The sequence below is a fragment of the Heptranchias perlo genome, chromosome 16 (assembly GCF_035084215.1).
Source record: "Heptranchias perlo isolate sHepPer1 chromosome 16, sHepPer1.hap1, whole genome shotgun sequence".
NCBI classification, from domain to species: domain Eukaryota; kingdom Metazoa; phylum Chordata; class Chondrichthyes; order Hexanchiformes; family Hexanchidae; genus Heptranchias; species Heptranchias perlo.
Window position 1 is genome coordinate 2,923,698 of NC_090340.1, and position 19,883 is coordinate 2,943,580.

The following is a 19,883-nucleotide window of genomic DNA, read 5'->3' on the forward strand; positions in this document are numbered from 1 at the left end:
ATGAAGACATCGTTACTCCTTTCCTCAAATCCTCTTGTATTAAAGGCCAACATACCATTTGCCTTCCGAATTGCTTGCTGCACCTGCATGTTAGCTTTCAGTGACTCATGTACAGGACATCCAGGTCCCTTTGAACATCAATATTTCCCAATCTCTTACCATTTAAAAAATACTCTGCATTTCTGTTGTTCCTACCAAAGCTGATAACTTCATATTTTCCACATTATATTCCATCTGCCATGTTCTTGTCCACTCACTTAGCCTGCCTATATCGCATTGAAACTTCTTTTCATCCTCCTCACAACTCACATTCCAACCTAGCTTTGTGTCATCAACAAATTGAAAATATTAAATTTGGATATAGATTGTGAATAGCTGGAATCCAAGCGCTGATCCCCGCGGTACCCCACTAGTCACAGTCTGCCAACCTGAAAAAGACCCGTTTATTCCTACTCTCTGTTATCTGTCTGTTAACCAATTCTCAATCCATGCCAGTATATTACCCCCAATTCCATCACAACTAACTTAGTTCACCAACCTCCTGTGTGGGACCATATCGAAAGACTTCTGAAAATACAAATACACCATATCCACTGGTCCCCCCTTATTTATTTTACTAGTTACATCCTCAAAGAACTCCAATAGGTTTGTTAAACATGATTTCCCTTTCATAAATCCATGCTGACTCTGCCAAATCCTATTATTATTTTCTAAGTGCCCTGTTATCACATCCTTAATAATAGATTCTTGCATTTTCCCTACTACTGATGTCAGGCTAACAACTTTGCATTTCCCTGTTTTCTCTGTCCCTCCTTTCATAAATAGTGGGGTTACATTTGCTCCCCTCCAATCTGCATGAACCATTCCAGAATCTATAGAATGTTGAAAGATGGCAAGCAATGCATCTACTATCTCTACAGCCACCTCTTTCAAAATCCTAGGATGTGGATCATCAGGTCCTTGGGATTTATCGATTTTCAGTCCCAGTGATTTCTCTATTATTATTTTTTACCAATACTAATTTAATTTCCTCATTCTCGTCAGACCCTCAGTTCTCTATTATTTCTGGGAGGTTTTTTTGTGCCTTCTTCCGTGAAGACAGACACAAAGTAATTGTTTAATTTCTCTGCCATTTCTTTAATCCCCAATATAAATTCTCCCATCTCTGTCTGTAAGGGACCCATATTTGCCTTCACGAGTCTTTTTCTTTTTGTATACCTATAGAAGCTTTTACAGCCCATTTTGATGTTTCTCCCTAGTTTATTCTCATATTCTATTTTCCCTTTCTTTATCATGGGAACATAGGAACATAGGTACAGGAGTAGGCCATTCAGCCCCTCGTGCCTGCTCCGCCATTTGATAAGATCATGGCTGATCTGTGATCTAGCTCCATATACCTGCCTTTGGCCCATATCCCTTAATACCATTGGTTGCCAAAAAGCTATCTATCTCACATTTAAATTTAGCAAATAAATTTATCAATTTCTTGGTCCTCCTTTGCTGAATTCTAAAATACTCCTAATCCTCAGGCTTACTGCCTTTTCTCACAACTTTATATGCCTCTTCCTTTGATTTAATACTATCTTTAATTTCTCTTGCTATCCGCGTTTGGACCACTTTTCCTGTTGGGTTTTTTGCCTTAAAGGAATATATATTTATTGCAAATTATGTATTAATTCTTTAAATGCTACCCATTGCCTGTCTAACATCGTACCTTTTAATGTAGTTCCCCAATCAACCACAACCAACCTGCACCTCATACCTTCGTACTTTCCTTTGTTTAGATTTAAGCCCCAATTTCGGATTGAAGTACATCGCTTTCAAACTATCATATTATGGTCACTCTTCCCTAAGGGTTCCTTTACAACAAGCTTATTAATTAACCCTTTTGTCATTACACAATACGAGATATAAAATAGTCTGTTTCCTAGTTGGCTCCTCTACATATTGAGCTAGAAAACCACCTCCTATACATTCCAGGAATTCGCCCCCCTGCAGCATTAGTGCTAATTTGGTTTGCCCAATATCTATGTAGATTAAAGTCCCATATGATTACTCTATTACCCTTGATGTATGCATTTCTAATTTCCTTCCTTATACTGTGCCCTACATTATCATTACTCTATGGTGGCCTATAAACAACTCCCACCAACATTTTCTGCCTCTTGCTGTTTCTTAGCTCCACACAAACTGATTCTACATCTTGATCTTCGAGCCAAGATCCTGCCTCAATATTGTACTGATCTCATCCTTTATTAACAGCGCTACTCCAGCTGATTTTCCTTTTAGCCGGTCCTTCCTAAATGTCAAATATCCTTGAATGTTCAGTTCCCAGCCTTGGTCACCCTGCAGCCACGACTCCGTGATGACAATTAGATCTTACCCATTTCATTCTATTGGTGCCATCGATTCATCTACCATGTTGCGAATGCTGCGTCAATTCAGATAAAATGCCTTTAATTTTGCCTTTTTAACCTTTTCTTCCTATTTTGACTTTATTTGCTGCTTGCTTTTTTTTCCGCTGCCTTCCAATTTCACTTACTACTTTTCTGCCGTCCACTTCCAGCTTTGTTACACTACCTTCAGAATCCCATCCCCCTGCCAAGTTAGTTTAAGCCCTTCCCAACAGCACTAGCAAACCTCCCTGCAAGGGTATTGGTCCCCGCCCTGTTGTGGCGCAACCTGTCCAGCTTGTATAGGTTCCACCTCCCCCAGAACCGGTCCCAATGCCCCAGGAGTCTAAAGCCCTCCCTCCTGCACCATCTTTCCAGACACTCATTCATATGCTCTCTCCTCCTCATTTTATGCTCATTAGTGCGTGGCACTGGGAGTAATCCAGAGATTACTACCTTTGAGGTTCTGCTTCTTAATCTCTTTCCTAACTCCTTAATCTCTGCCTGCAGGACCTCATCCCTCTTTCTACCTATATAGTTGGTACGGATATGGACCACGACCTCTGTTCACCCTCACCCCAGCAGTCGCTCATCCTTGACCCTAGCACCAGGGAGGCAACATACCATCCTGGATTCACCTCCGCGGCCGCAGAAACGCCTGCCTGCTCCCTTAACTATGGAATCCCCTATCACTATTACTCTCCCGACGTTTCTCCTCCCCCACCCTCCGTACAACTGCGCCACTCATGTTGCTATGGTCTTGGCTCTGGCTGCACTCCGCAGAGGAACCCTCTCCCTCACCTGTATTCAGAACATAACGCTACAGAAATAAAACCACTTACTTTTCTCTTCACATAATACACTTACCTACTCAGCATACGTTGTGGAATTTATTGTTTATAAATTTGGGCCCTTGAAGTTAAATTAAGATTATAGCAATACAGTGAAGATGCGATACATTTTATGTTCAGCGCGTTTGTGGTTATTGCGACTTAACCTGATCCCTGAACTATAAATGGAAGTATACTGCCTCCTATTGTTCACTGTTTGGAACTGTTATTGTTTCCCATTCGATCTGCTTAATATTTACAAAAGCCACAACAGATGAAAAATTAAATAATCGACTACAACCGAAATGAATTAAAATAATATCGTTCATTAAAATAAGGATTATATCCCGCCACAAGCAGCAATACATCGCTGAGACAATGAACTCAAAGCAAGGTTTTCAAGAGTATCAAAATAGTTTGCGTTCTTAAATTTGTAATACTACATAAGCTTAGTTCTTTTTTTATGCTGTTTTCAGCTCCATCTGTACAGACCGTATTTTTCCCTTTCCTGTTCTGCAGAGCCAGCAGCACGAATCAATTGGCCGGTTCCTAAACGAATCTATAAAAGAATAAGAATACCATATGGGGAAGTTTTCCACTTTCAACATGAATTGGCTACTCACAACGAGTCTCATTTTTCACTCAAACAAGTTGATACTTTTTTATGGACAAATTTGCAATAACAATTGATTTCACTTTTCGCCATATGTCACTCTAGTAGCTAATTAGGTTACATTGTCATCAATCAACAGGTTCAGTTGTACAATCATTAGGAAATTGTCTGCATTTCTGCACAACTAAATTAGTACATTTTAATGGAAGTTGTTTTATTCCGTTGTAGTTTAATTTTATTAATAATCACAAGATAAACTTTGCATAATTTCGAAAGGTCTCTTCACAGGATTACTGTAGCAAACGTATTTATTGAAAGCTTTTCAGATTCAAATCAATATGAAGATATTAACAATTTCTTATCGTTTTTTGCATGAGGTCTCTCCAACAACTGTCCAATTCTTCTTTTTGGTTCCAAGCCATTGGCATCCATTACTTCCTTGAGAATCTGTTCGCCACACTGCTTATTGTAGTTATGTCTAAACTGTCTATGCCCCTTCCGTCTGCTAATCATAAACATGTGCTCCCTGGTTCTGGACTTCAGAAAAAAAATACCTCGGGGTTCACTGTCTTTATTCACTTCAGGATTTTAGGTAGGTTCTCCCTGAGAATTCTCCTCTCCAGAATAAGACATCATAGATTGACCAGTCTCTTGCTCATCGGCTTAGTCGAAATTTCAAGAATACATGTTCTGAATTGTTCTTGTATCTGCATATTCTTGTCTTAATATGGGGACCACAACTATACACAAACATCCAGATATGGCCGTAAGAATATGTGGAAAACGTCCTCGGGTTATTGATCCCACCCGCTGACTAGACTTCTCAGTATCTAGTTAAATTGCTTTACTACTACCCCACTTGCGCTATTGGTCCCCATGAGCTTTACACTGATATCACTGGACCCCTGTCCTGTTTGCTGTGCCCTAGTGCTATTTGTTCATATTATCTTGCATTTTCTCATAGTAAGCACGATGTCCGACTCATCTGCTCACCTTATCAAGCTATCCAGTTACATTTCTATTTGGTTGACATGTTACGTCCTTTCAATCCAAACTCAATTTCACATCATATGCGAAGTTCTACAACTTCATTTCTGTACCGAGTTTCAAATAATGTATGTGGTCTATAAACGTTAATGACCCGGGCACTGATTCCTATGCAGCCCCGCTGATATTGGCGCAGAACAATTGAAAGTAAAAGAACCAGAGGCGACATGAGGAAACACTTTTTTCTCAGCGAGTTATAATGATCTGCAATGCGCTGCCTGAAAATATGGTAATATGCAGGTTCAATAGTAATTTTCAAAAGGGAATTGGATAAATACTTGAAGGCATAAAATACAGGGCGATGGGGAAAGAGCAGGGGAATGTGATTAAATGAATAACTCTTTCAAAGAGCTGGCACGGGCATGATGATCCGAATGGCCTCCTCCTGTGCTGTACCTACTATGAAAACTAACTACGTTCTTCTGCCTCTGGTTTATGCAATTTTCAAAACTATTGTTATGATTGTTTAAGGATCTGCAATTTTAAATAAATATAAAAATCGATCTATTGGTTGTCTATTATCAGTGCAATGCAAGAGCATGGCATTAATGAATAATTTGAAAGCTCCGGTCAATTATTTTACCCATTTACAGTCGGCACATCTCCTATCGCTTAATAATGTTTCACCAACGTAGGATTGATACTTGGAAATTGAAACAGAGATGGTTTGAAACAATTAATAATGCCTTACCTACAAAAGAGGCTGGCCTTAAAATGGTCGACAACAAGGAAAGCCAACAATAGAATTATTAACAAGCCAAATATTAATCTGGAAATCAAAGCAGCGCGAAGTCTGTAATCGGAACCTGTAAAATATATCGATATAGTTATGTGGCTCTGCTTTGTACGGAATATTCTTGTTGTAAAATTAATTCATTAAGTGTCACAAATAAAGAAGTGAGACAAATTAGTACTTCATTGCTACTACATGCATTTAATCAGAAGTTAACAACTTTGAACGATGGGGAAATAAACAATTTATTTGTGGGCTTGGAAGCATTTTTAAACAATATTGTTTGAGCTGTTCTTTAAATATTCGAACAGAGAGGCAGTAAACCCACGAACTTTCTTCAACCGTGCCTGCTCGTTATTTATAAATAGTTGATCGAGAGGAAAACTAATCAAGGGAGATAATCTGAAATTGGTAAAGGAGTCCCTAATATCTGTATGATATTGATCGATATACTACGTGCAGTAACACGTTTGTTTGGTTCGAAAACTGATTTCATCTTTATACTTACTGCACCTTAGTGCCATATTCATCATCCATGCATGTGGTATTCTCTGGGAAGAACCGTAGCGTAGCCATTTAATTTCTCCTTTCTCTGCGTTTCAGTAAAAAGAACGAGGAATGTTGTTGGCTGACAAATTTTCTGTGGTCCTAAACTAACATTCCGATTCACTATTTGTAACGTTCTACGTGTTTAGGTGATGTATTTTACTGAACACGGACAAATGTTTTATATTGATACAGTTCTCTTGTTTTTTATTTGCACCCCGTGATACGTTACTTGCTACCGAGTAACACAATGACTTTCTCGGGGAAACAGGAAGTCCAATAAATGAGACCTTTCCAGCATCACACGCGTCGTCCAAACACCAATTAGGATTTCGTCAATTAGTCTGTAATATTCCATAAACGCCAGTTCAGGACTGTTTTATAATTTGTTCGAGACGATAAGAATGAGCAATGAAAGTTAAGAAAATAATGTTAAATGTTTTCTTCTAACACGGCGTGACTCTGGTAAAAGTGTGGCATTTATTCTGAGCGATGTGCTTTTTTGGGGCATTTAACGAGATACCGCATCGCCTATTATCAAAACGTATCAAAATAAAATTACTTCTGTATTCAAAGCGCTAACAGAGTCATTTGGCATGTTTGTGCAGTACTATTATAAATTATCAATTATAATTATCATATACTGCACATTTAAAACGTATTCAAATACATAAATCATTTCTAAGCAAAAATTAATCAATACAAATCGAATTCTTTGAGTTAAATCTGGATGAATAATCATATAAAAAAAGACTATGTATGTGGTATGAGATGAATAGACTCCCTTGAAATGGCGGAATACCGCGTGATTGCAACATGTGTAACGGATTCGTTATCTACATTAATTAGAAATAGATGCAAGTTCTACAGTGTTATTACACATTCTTAAAATAAATATTACTTTGGATTTGCATATTTTATTGAAATGTTATTACTTAAAGATAATTACAGCAAAGAAGGAAGGAAAGGCAGAAAGAAGGAAAGAAAGAAAAATAGAAAGAAATGAAGCATGACTGAACGTATGAATAAATATAGGCACACTCGAAATCCTATTTGAGCACAGTTAGATCCCACAAACTGACAAAAAAAAAAGTGTTTTTGTTGATGGTGATTGAAGAAGAAACCTTGGTCAGCACCGTGAAATTTTCTGATCTTTGAAATACTCCCTGCTAAGCAGCGAAGCGCTTGGTTTAAGGTCGGATCGTCAAGACCGCTGCTAAAATTTAGGGGGGGGGGGTTCTTCCGATCTACTGACATAACTTCGGTGATAGATCGGCTGAACCCCCTGAAAGAAGTGTTCTTTCGGGGCTTCCATCGTCTCATTTGTCGATCTTTATGCGGAGGAACTGGAGAACGTCCTTGAACTATAAGCACAAGTTGTTACTTTAAAGGGCAGCCGGTTTAACGGGCAGACCATCATAGGTTTTTTATATTTTTTCACTTAAGTATCTGATCAAAGCAACATCTGACGCCAGGACGGATGGATGAGCCGCTCGCATGGTCTCTGCTTATCTTTATTACCCACGTGGAAGCTGTTCTGCCCTCATCTGCGGCGTCCTCTCAGAGAAGCGGAGATCAATTGGCCCCGCTGATGATTGAGTAATATCACCTGTTGGGTCTTCACTCCCAAGCTTGATGTCGTACATTCAAACATAGTGCGATCAAAACCCGGGGAACTATATAGAATTACATAGAATTTTACAGCACTGAAACTGGCCATTCGGCCCAAACGATCCATGCCGGTGTTTATGCTCCACACGAGCATCCTCCTACCCCACTTCATCTAACCTTATCAACATATCCTTCCATTAATTTCTCCCTCATTTAACTTTCTAGTTTCCCCTTAAATGCATCTATGCTATTCGCATCAACCGCTCCATGTGGAAGCGAGTTCCACATTATCACCACTCTCAAAGTAAAGAAGTTGCTCCTGAATTCCTTTATGGATTTACTAGTCACAATCTTATATTAATATCCTGTAGTTTTGGACTTGCCCACAAGTAGAAACGTCTTCTCTACATCTGCCCTATCGACCCCCTTCATAATTAAAGACCTTTATCAGGTCATTTCTCAGTCATTTTTCGAGAGAAAAGAGCGCCAACTTTCTCAGACCCTCCTATATAAGCGTTCCTCAGAACCACGGGTTAGTTACCACTTTAAAATGTTAATTCTGGCTTGAAATTCAGCGGAGGCTCTCCCAGTTTCCCGCCCTAACTTCGACAAGACACCAGAGAGAATTTGCGCCAATAGATCTTTAGGCCGTTTCTCTGAGGGTTTCCCGGGCCTTAGGCAGAAAGTCTAGATTGCCCCGCAGAATGTCAGAGACAGCTTTTTTTAAATTAACATTAAAAAGTACATCTATTGAAATAAGATGAGTCTAAACACTGAAGAAAATCAGAGCAAGCAGATAAGGTCCGTTATGAATTACAAAGCAAAAATAGAATCATGTTCAAAATTACAATACCTGGTCTATCAGGATAAATGCAACACGAAAGTAACAGATATGGTACCAAAAGTGATCTGCATTAAAAAATTCAGGAATAAAATAATGGGGGAAATTCAACTGGTATTGAATTCCCTTTGTTTTATTTTACGATGAACAATGGATAGAATATTAATACGAACTCAAACACGTACGTTATATATTACGTTACAGTTTAGGTGAAGTATTTATTATGAGCCAGAATGCACCTTAACTATCTGGTTTAGAAATCAATATTTTTTTAATTAATACTGTCACTATATGCTTTTCAATGGTCGTGGCTGTGTCATATTAATGACCAAACATAACTTTAACCGTTCGCACAGTTCTCTGTATCAGTAAAAATGTCGGCATCTTACCTGGTTTAAAACTGGAATCAAAGTAAACAGCCATAGCTGGACTCCGCAGAGTGAGGTGAGACACCAGACATGTATATACAGCCCCGCTCTTCGTAGTCTGTGCCGCTTTCAAACAGCTGGAAGCTTCATACAGTCCCTCCGAATTCAGCTTCATAATGGTATTTATCCCAGTCACAATGTTCATGTGATCTTCATACCAAGTAAAGGTGAGAACCTCCGGGTAGAATTCGGCCGTTTCACATATGAGAGTCAAAGCAGATGAGTTTTCTTCAGCTATTTTCGGCACTATCCGTAACGGAGCTGGAGAAGCTATAGAACACGTTAGAGGGAAATTAGAACGCTATTATATTTTTGTTCCACCTCTTTCAACTGGGGAGCATGACTTCAAAGACGCCAAAAATGGATACATATAGTATTAAATGTGCCCCTGCTTTGCTTTAAAAGGACGTAAATATAAAAGAAAATATGTAAGAATTTTTAAAATAATGAATATTTGGAATAATAATCATAACAAATGAATGTTGTGGTTATGGAAGCGTTGAGCAGAGACTAAAGTATTTGTCTTTTATTCCTTCTTGAATTTTATACATATTAGGAAGCAGTCTTTAAGACTATTAAATAAAACTGGCAGAGATGTTAAAATGGATTATATTTATAAATTTGAATTCCGTGTTATTTGAATGAGCCTTGGGTGTCTATGAGCAATTACACTGATGAAATTATTATCAACATGCCCGACTTGACAATGCAAACACGTACACATAAAAAGAATGTACTATAGTTAGTTCTCAGAGGACAATACGCCGCTTTTTCGGGGTTTCTGTAGCTCGACTGTCGAAGTTCTGACGGACGAACGGGAGAGACCCCGCGGATAATCATCCCCAAAATTTGCAACATATCAAAGTTATAGAATACGCCTTATGAAATGGTTAGAATGTATTTGAATTTCTCACGGATATCTGCAATTGTACCATTGTCACTCACCGTGAACAACAAGCCTCGACCCAGTGCCGCTTTCCATTCTATTTCCCCGCTGTCTCACTCCACAGAAATAGACCCCGGAGTCCTCAACACGGGCAGATACAAGCTCCAATGAGGAACTTCCTTTGTAAAAGATAAATTTAATTCTGCTGTTTGACCCCGATTGAAGAAATGTTGTTCCTCCAAGTCTCCACCAATGAACAGTCGCGTCTGAATTATTTTCGAAAGATGTTAATGTGCAATTAAAGGTAATGTTTGCACCAGAGATCACATTCGTACTTTCAGGGGTTTGGGATACTTTGGGCAGAGCAGCAGCAAGAACTGTTAGGAAAAAAATATATAAATATCAGCGGCATATATGGTGGAGCACGGAAAATGAAAGAAAGAAACAAATATACCTGTGTGAATGATCCACAGCAGCGGCGCGCACTGAACCAGAGAGGTCAGCAACATGTCCAACAATGTAAGATGACCGCTTATAGGGAAAAGAAGGGGATTGAATGCAACGTGATGGAAACTTTGCAAGTATAGAAAGTGATAGTACAAGCTTTTAGCTGGATGTCATAAGCGCAGACATTTCCGTTGGACCTGTAGATGGCGCCGAATTCTAAATATAAAGTGGAGCCACGTCTTAACAACAGAAAATAGCTGAGCCAAAAGATTGACCGTCTCCCACACGTGAAATGAAGTAACGGTACAGCTATTGCATGACATCAGGTATCAAACGAACTTGATTGTCAATTACAGTTTATTAACGACATATTTTACCATAGGCGATGACAATGGCAAACCGCCGCCTTCTACGGTGCCACTGCTTTTCACTTAATATTATATTTATTTTGATATTTGTAACTGAGTCCATTAAGTGTCACGAGTCTCCATTCTAGCAAAAATTACATGGAAACCGAACTTTTGCCTGCAGCAGCAATCTCTAACCGTACGATGCCTGGTCTGATAACATTGATACTTGTTGTAACATCTAGGAACTGAAATTCTGTGGTACTGCCACCGGTGTCCCGCCGGAAACTTGGCGGAGGACCGGCAATAATCACAGAGAAATTGTACAAAAGGCCGTTTGCATCGTTTCCCGATCTGCTACTGGGAAACCAGGACAGTGCTGTCCCCGGCGGAATCTCCAACTATGAAAGACTTTTTTTCCATCTCTCTCGCCTGTGAACTCGGCCAACCGCTTGAAGCTTTCTCCAAGGGAGTACTGATAGCAGAAAAAAACATGCGGTTGTCTGGCACCTACTCGGCGCCAGCCATACATAACTAGGGACCATACCGAATTAGTGTGAACTCTCCGAAAATGGGGGATGTTGCCACTTCCTGACATAAAATATGTTCCACAACAGCATAGTTCTGGAAGTGCGCTCCTGCGGAGCTGGTGAAAGCTGTCTGAGATCACCAACCTATAATATTAAATTCAAGGGCCTGGGGAACGACTAAGGGTCGCCAACACCTTGCTTGCAAGGAGTAAACACGTTTCCATAGAGATTTACTGCAAAACTGGTACACATGAAAACAACGAAGAAAGGGCCAAATCTGTGCCTTTAAATAAAGGCGCGCCCTGATTAAGCCTACCTTTGTATAAGATGAGCTTTTGCAACAGAGATCAAATATAGGTCACCTGAACGGAAAAACAAGTCCGCGGTGAAAAAGGTTTGTAACCTGAAAATGAATGTGTAAAGAGGCCGATGTGAGAATTGTGAAATTGGACGTGTTGTTGTCAACTGGCGGTGTCAAATGTTTGGTTAACATTTGTTGTCAGATCGTTTTAATCATATTACGTAAATCGAGAAATCGTTTCAACCAATTAAAATCTGTCCAACAAAATCAGTTTCTGATTTTACACAATTGACAAACAAGAATCACAGTTCACAAAACACAACCATTCAGATAGTGATAAAAAATACTTTCGGTCGCCAAGAAAATGTCTCCATTCCCCAAACCTCCCCCAAACCTCAGTCCAGTTGGACTCCCTGTCCGACCAGTGGCTCGAAGCCCCGATCCTTCAAGGTTCAGGCCACTTTTTCGGGTCCACTGCTTTTTTCCCCTGATCGGTACCGTGACCGGTTCCCACGATTTCCAAGCCATCGCATCGGTCTCCAGTCGACCTCTGTGCCCAGTCCCCAGTGTCAGATTTCCTGCTACCTCTAAGTTAGAATCCCTGTTTCTGCAGGAGATTTTCTATATTCATCTTTTACTTAAGCTGCAGATAAGCGGTTCCCACCCCTTTCCAAGGAAAAACAGACATAAACGGCAGATAATATGGGAGGGGGAGTTCCGGACCATTTCCGATTGACTTTAAGACCGAGCTCTCTATCGGCCCGTTTACAAAATGGACTGAGTAATGGCCAATGCGTTAAATCTTTTTCATCATTCGCGGTGACGTGATCTAATCAGAAACACTGAAAGGGGGAAAATGATTCTTCTTCTTAATTAAGAAATTGTGATTTACTGCTTCTCATAAATATGATTGCCTGGAAATCTTTGGTCAAGATGAGCCTGAATTGCCTAACCCCATTGAAAGTGTCCTTGGTTCATTGTGGCCTGAATTGGCAGCCCATGCATATTCTGATCAGCTTGCCTACGAAAGCATTAAGTTACAAGAAAAATAAATTAGTTCAAGTGGTTAAAATGTCAGCAAATACTATTTATGGTGAAATAGTTCAACAGATGGTAATGGTTGTTGGAGGCCAATCATCTCAGCCCCAGGACATTGCTGCAGGAGTTCCTCAGGGCAGTGTCCGAGGCCCAACCATCTTCAGCCATCATAAGGTCAGAAATTGGGATGTTCGCTGATGATTGCACAGTGTTCAGTTCCATTCGCAACCCCTCAGATAATGAAGCAGTCCATGCCAACATGCAGCAAGACCTGGACAACAAACAGGCTTGGGAAGATAAGTGGCACGTAACATTCGCACCAGATAAGTGCCAGGCAATGACCATCTCCAACACGAGAGAATCTAACGACCTCCCCTGGACATTCAACGGCATTACTATCGCCGAATCCCCCATCATCAACATCCTGGGGGGTCACCATTGACCACAAACTTAACTGGACAGTCCACATAATTACTGTGGCTACAAGAGCAGGTCAGAGGTTAGGTATTCTGCGGCGAGTGACTCACCTCCTGACTCCCCAAATCCTTTCCACCATCTGCATCTCCACTACAAGGCACAAGTCAGGAGTGTGATGGAATGCTCTCCACTTGCCTGGAAGAGTGCAGCTCCAACAACACTCAAGAAGATCGACACCATCCAGGACAAAGCAGCCCGCTTGATTGGCACCCCATCCACCCCCTCAATTCACTCCCTCCACCACCGGCGCACTGTGGCTGCAGTGTGTACCATCCACAGGATGCACTGCAGCATCTCGCCAAGACTTCTTCGACAGCACCTCCCAAACCCACGACCTCTATCACCTAGATGGACAAGAGCAGCAGGCACATGGGAACAACACGAACTGCACGTTCCCATCCAAGTCACATACCATCCCGACTTGGAAATATACCGCCGTTCCTTCATCGTCGCTGGGTCAAAATTCTGGAACTCCCTTCCTAACAGCAGTTTGGTAGAACCTTCACCACACGGACTGCAGCGGTTCAAGAAGACGGATCATCACCACCTTCTCAAGGGCAGTTAGGGATGGGCAACAAATGCCGGCCTCGACAGTGACGCCCACATCCCATGAAAGACTAAAAACAAAGAATGAATCATGCGTTCAAACATTGAAGGATACTGCTGTATTGAAAACTTTGGAAAAGAAAATTTATTGTGGTTTCTTTCTACAGCCTTTGAGGATGTTTCAGGGAGGAAACATTCCAGGATGGTATGTGACCTCTCTCGTGCCAGGGTCATGGATGTTACTGATCTGCTACAGGACATTCTGAAGGGGGAGGGTGAACAGCCAGATATCGTGGCAGCAACGACACAGGGAAAAAGAGGGATGAGGTCCTGCAAGCAAAATATAAGGAGTTAGGGAATAAGTTAAAAAGCAGAACCTCAAGGGTAGTAATCTCAGGATGACTCCTAGTGCCACGACCTAATGAGTAAAGGAATAGGAGAATACACTAGATGAATGCGTGGCTGAGGGGTTGTTGCAGGATGGATGGATTTAGATTCGTGAGGAATTGGGACCGATTCTGGGGAAGGTGGGACCTGTACAAGCCGGACGGGTTGCACCTCAAAAGATCCGGGACTAATATCCTTGCAGGGGGTAGGGGGTGGGGGTGGTGGTGGTGGTTGCTACTGCTGTTGGGGAGGGTTTAAATTCGAATGGCAGGGGGATGGGAACCTGAGCGGGGAGTCAGAAGAGAGCAAATTTGAAAGCAGCAAGAGAGGGGAGGACCCAGGGAAATTTACAATACAAATAGTGCAAATAGTTGTTCAAGAACAAGTGAAAGGGAAAAGCGTAGAACAAATTAGGCACGACAGATAAAGTGAAAACTAGAAGGCAAAGAGCGATTAACCCAGCATCAAAGCTAAAGGACAGGTTAGGGTGTGTGGCCCATCTAAGTTCTATACAGAAAAGTACGGAGTATAAGGAATAAATTAAATGAAATACAGACACAACTTCAAATTGGAGGGTATGACATGATAGCTATTATTGAGACATGACTGCAGGATGGTCAGGATTGGGGACTAAATATACCAGGTTGTAAGGTCTACTGGAGAAATAGGGAAAATGGAAGAGGGGGAGGACAGCCTTAGTGATTAGATATTAAATCACTTCAATGATAAAGGAGGATATAACGAGAGGTAAACAGCCAACAGAGACATTATGGGCTGAATTATGAAATAGGAAAGGATGTAGGAGTTGTGTATAGGACCCCTGGCAGCAGCTCTGAAGTGTTAGATTGTATAAATGCAGAGGTTAGACAAGCGTGTAACATAGGCATAGTGATCATAATGGGGACTTTAACCTTCACATAAATTAAGGAAAGCAGACTTGCAACTGTCAGAAACGTAGTGAATTTCTTGAATGTGTCCGGGATAGTTTTCTACAGCAGTATGTCCTAGAGGCAACAAGGGGGCAAGCCATACTAGATTTAGTAGTGAGGAATGAACCAGATTTAGTTATCAGCTTAACTGTGCGTGAACATCTATCCAATAGTGATCATAACATAATCGAGTTCAATGTAGTGTTCGAAAAGGAAAAAAAAGTGAATCAGCTGCTATGATTCTAGACTTGGGTAACGTCGATATCAATGGGATGAGACAGAGACTGTCCACAGTAAACTGAGCAAATCTGTTAATGGGTAAAACGACTGATGATAAGTGGGAAATGTTTAAAAAGACATTTGACGTGATACGGAACCACTTTATACCCCTGAGGGGCAAGAACTCTACTTGCCAAAAAATAAAGCAGCCATGAACAACTAAATAGGTAAGGGACAGTATAAGACATAAGGAAAGGTCATGCAAAAAGGCTAAAATGACACATATCCTGGCGAATGGGAAAGATACAAAGATCAACAAAGGGTCACAAAACAAATAGTAATAACTACAAAAAGAGAGTATGAAAAGAAAGTTGCAAGGGATATCAAAACCAAAACGAAGAACTTTATAGTTATATTACGATAAAGAGGGTGGTCAGGAGCAATGTTGGCCGCTTAAAAACTGAAAGTGGGGATATTGTCATTGACAATGGGGACATGGCGGACATGTTGAATAATTACTTTGAGTCAGTATTTACAATGGAAAAAGAGGATAGCATGCTGGAAATCCCAAGAAAACGAACATTTAATCGGCGACAGGCACTCAATAAAATCAACATAAGTGAAACAACAGTAATGAAGAAAATAATAACACTAAAGAGTGACAAAATCCCAGGACCAGATGGTTTCAATCCCAGAGTTTTAAAGGAAGTAGGTGAGCACATTGCAGATGTCCTAACTATAATCTTTCACAATTCTCTAGGTTCAGGAACCGTCCCTCTAGATTTGAAAATTGCACATGTTACTCTGCTTTTTAAGAAAGGAGGGAGAGGGAAACCAAGCAATTATCGACCAGTTAGCCTAACATCTGTTGTGGGGAAAATGCTGGAATCTATAATTAAGGATAGGTGACTGAACACCTCGAAAATTTTCAGTTAATTAGAGAGAGCCAGCGTGTATTTGTGAAAGGTAGTTCGTGCCTGACAAATCTGATTGAATTATTTGAAGAGTTGACTAAAGTAGTGGACAGAGGAATGCCAATTGATGTTATTTATATGGACTTCCAGAAGGCATTTGTTGAAGTCCCACATAAGAGACTGTTAGCTAAGATAGAAGCCCATGGAATCGAGGGAAAAGTACGGACTTGGTTAGGAAGTTGGCTGAGCGAAAGGCGACAAAGAGTATGGATAATGGGTAGGTTCTCATATTGGCAGGATATGACTAGTGGAGTCCCGCAGGGATCTGTCTTGGAGCCTTAATTATTCGCAATATTTATAAACGACTTAGATGAAGGCATATAAAGTCATACAGTCATAGAGTCATAGAGTTATACAGCACGGATAGAGGCCCTTCGGCCCATCGTGTCCGCGCCGGCCATCAAGCCCTGTCTACTCTAATCCCATATTCCAGCATTTGGTCCGTAGCCTTATATGCTATGGCATTTCAAGTGCTCATCCAAATGCTTCTTGAATGTTGTGAGGGTTCCTGCCTCCACAACCCTTTCAGGCAGTGAGTTCCAGACTCCAACCACCCTCTGGGTGAAAACGTTCTTTCTCAAATCCCCTCTAAACCTCCCGCCTTTTACCTTGAATCTATGTCCCCTTGTTATAGAACCCTCAACGAAGGGAAAAAGCTCCTTAGTATCCATCCTATCTGTGCCCCTCATGATTTTGTACACCTCAATCATGTCCCCCCTCAGCCTCCTCTGCTCCAAGGAAAACAAACCCAATCTTCCCAGTGTCTCTTCATAGCTGAAGCGCTCCAGCCCTGGTAACATCCTGGTGAATCTCCTCTGCACCCTCTCCAAAGCGATCACATCCTTCCTGTAGTGTGGCGACCAGAACTGCACACAGTACTCCAGCTGTGGCCTAACCAGTGTTTTATACAGCTCCATCATAACCTTCTTGCTCTTATATTCTATGCCTCGGCTAATAAAGGCAAGTATCCCATATGCCTTCTTTACCACCTTATCTACCTGTTCCGCCGCCTTCAGGGATCTGTGAACTTGCACACCAAGATCCCTCTGACCCTCTGTCTTGCCTAGGGTCCTCCCATTCATTGTGTATTCCCTTGCCTTGTTAGTCCCTCCAAAGTGCATCACCTCGCACTTTTCCGGGTTAAATTCCATTTGCCACTGTTCCGCCCATCTGACCAACCCATCTATATCGTCCTGCAGACTGAGGCTATCCTCCTTGGTATTTACCACCCTACCAATTTTTGTATCATCAGCGAACTTACCGATCATACCTTTTACATTGATATCCAAGTCATTAATGTAGACCACAAACAGCAAGGGACCCAGCACCGATCCCTGTGGTACCCCACTGGCCACAGGCTTCCAGTCACAAAAACAACCTTCGACCATCACCCTCTGCCTTCTGCCACTAAGCCAGTTTTGTATCCAAAGTGCCAAGGCACCCTGGATTCCATGGGCTCGTACCTTCTTGACCAGTCTCCTGTGGGGGACTTTATCGAAGGCCTTACTGAAATCCATGTATACCTCATCCACTGCGTTACCCTCATCCACACGCCGAGTCACCCCCTCAAAAAATTCAATCAAATTAGTCAGACATGATCTTCCCTTGACAAAGCCATGTTGACTATCCCTGATTAATCCTTGCTTCTCCAAGTGGAGACTAATTTTGTCCTTCAGAATTTTTTCCAATAATTTTCCTACCACTGATGTTAGGCTCACTGGCCTGTAGTTTCCCGGTTTTTCCCTACCCCCCTTCTTGAATAATGGTACTACATTAGCGGTTCTCCAGTCCTCTGGCACATCCCCTGTGGCCAGAGAGGTTCTGAATATATGTGTTAGAGTCCCTGCAATCTCCTCCTTTGCCTCACACAGTAGCCTGGGATACATTTCGTCCGGGCCTGGGGATTTATCCATTTTTAGGCCTGCTAAAACCGCCAATACTTCCTCCCGCTCGATGTTAATATGTTCGAGTATATCACAGTCCCCCTGCCGTATTTCTATGTCTACATCGTCCTTCTCCATCGTGAAAACAGATGCAAAAAATTCATTTCGAACCCCTCCTACATCTGCCGGCTCCACACACAGATTGCCATTTTTGTCCCTAATGGGCCCTATTTTTTCCCTAGTTATCCTCTTACCCTTAATATACTTATAAAACATCTTAGGATTTTCCTTTCTTTTGCTCGCCAGTGTTATTTCATGGCCCCTCCTTGATCTCCTAATTTCTTTTTTAATATCCCCCTGAACTTCTTGTACTCCTTTAGGGCTTCCTCCGTCTTTAGCCTTTTGTATCTGCCAAAAGCCCTCCTTTTTTTCCTCATCCATTCTCGTATATCCCCTGACATCCAAGGTTCCCTGGAGTTCTTGGAACCACCCTTGACCTTTACGGGAACATGTTGCCATTGTATGGTCTCAATCTCCCTTCTGAAAGACTCTCATTGCTCCCATGCGGATTTTCCTACAAGCCGCTGATCCCAGTCCATTTTGGCCAGATCCTGCCTTATCCTATTAAAATCGGCCTTCCCCAATTTAGAACCTTTATTTCCGGCCCCTCCCTATCCTTTTCCATGACCACCTTAAATCTCACCGAATTATGGTCACTGTCACCAAAGTGCTCACCTACTAGCACTTCTTCCACTTGGCCGGCCACATTCCCTAGAATTAGGTCCAGTACCGCCCCCTCTCTTGTAGGACTTTCTACATGCTGGCTCAAAAAGCTCTCCTGGATGCACGTTAAGAATGTTGTACCCTCTAAGCCTTTTACACTCTGAGTATCCCAGTTAATATTGGGGAAGTTGAAATCCCCCACTATTATTACCCTATTATTTGCACAATTTTCTGAGATTTGCCTATATATCTGTTCCTCTATCTCCCCCTGACTGTTTGGGGGCCTATAGTACACTCCCATCAAAGTGCTTGCCCCCTTTTTGTTTTTAAGCTCCACCCATATGGCCTCATTTGAGGAACCTGCTAATATATCATCCCTCCTTATGGCAGTAATTGATTCTTTAATTAATATTGCGACCCCCCCTCCTCTTATACCTCCCCCTCTGTCTCGCCTGAAGATTCTGTACCCCGGAATATTGAGCTGCCAGTCTTGCCCCTCCCTCAACCATGTCTCTGTGACAGCAACAATATCATACTCCCATGTGTTTATCAACACCTTCAGTTCATCCACCTTATTCGCAAGACTCCTTGCATTAAAATAGATGCCATCCAGCCTTGCCCTCACATATTTGCCCTGTCTTCCAAGCTGACTTGTTTTTTTCTCTATATTTGGCTGCACATCACCCCCTATTGTAGCTCCACTCTGTATCCCATCCCCCTGCCAAGTTAGTTTAAACCCCCCCCCCCCCCCCAACAGTGCTAGCAAACCTCCCCGCAAGGATATTTGTCCCGCTCTGGTTCAGGTGCAACCCGTCCGACTTGTACAAGTCCCACCTTCCCCAGAAGCAGTCCCAGTGATCCAGGAAACTGAAACCCTCCCTCCTGCACCAACTCTTTGGCCACGCATTCATCTGTTCTATCCTCCTATTTCTATACTCACTAGCCCGTGGCACTGGGAGTAATCCAGAGATTACAACCTTTGAGGTCCTGCTCTTTAATCTGCCACGTAGCTCACTAAATTCTTGATGCAGGACCTCATCTCCCTTCCTACCTATGTCGTTGGTCCCAATGTGGACCACGACCTCTGCCTGCTCACCCTCCCCCTTGAGAATGCCCTGTAGCCGCTCAGTGACATCCATGACCCTGGCACCAGG

At 41.9% G+C, this 19,883-nt stretch overlaps 1 protein-coding gene across 2 annotated transcripts; it reads right to left on the reverse strand.

Moving 5' to 3' along the window:
* Window positions 1-3,174: 3,174 nt before the first annotated feature.
* Window positions 3,175-10,481, reverse strand: LOC137333227 (immunoglobulin lambda-1 light chain-like). Of its 2 annotated transcripts, XM_067997385.1 has the most exons (5): window positions 10,383-10,481; window positions 9,988-10,305; window positions 9,004-9,312; window positions 5,575-5,689; window positions 3,175-3,782 (listed from the first exon to the last, which is right to left on the reverse strand). In XM_067997385.1, exons 1-5 carry the CDS (start codon window positions 10,435-10,437, stop codon window positions 3,773-3,775), a joined length of 807 nt encoding a protein of 268 aa, XP_067853486.1. In that variant the 5' UTR covers window positions 10,438-10,481; the 3' UTR covers window positions 3,175-3,772. The 2 variants fall into 2 exon arrangements, with proteins under 2 accessions (XP_067853486.1, XP_067853487.1); XM_067997386.1 differs by lacking the exon at window positions 5,575-5,689.
* Window positions 10,482-19,883: the final 9,402 nt, after the last annotated feature.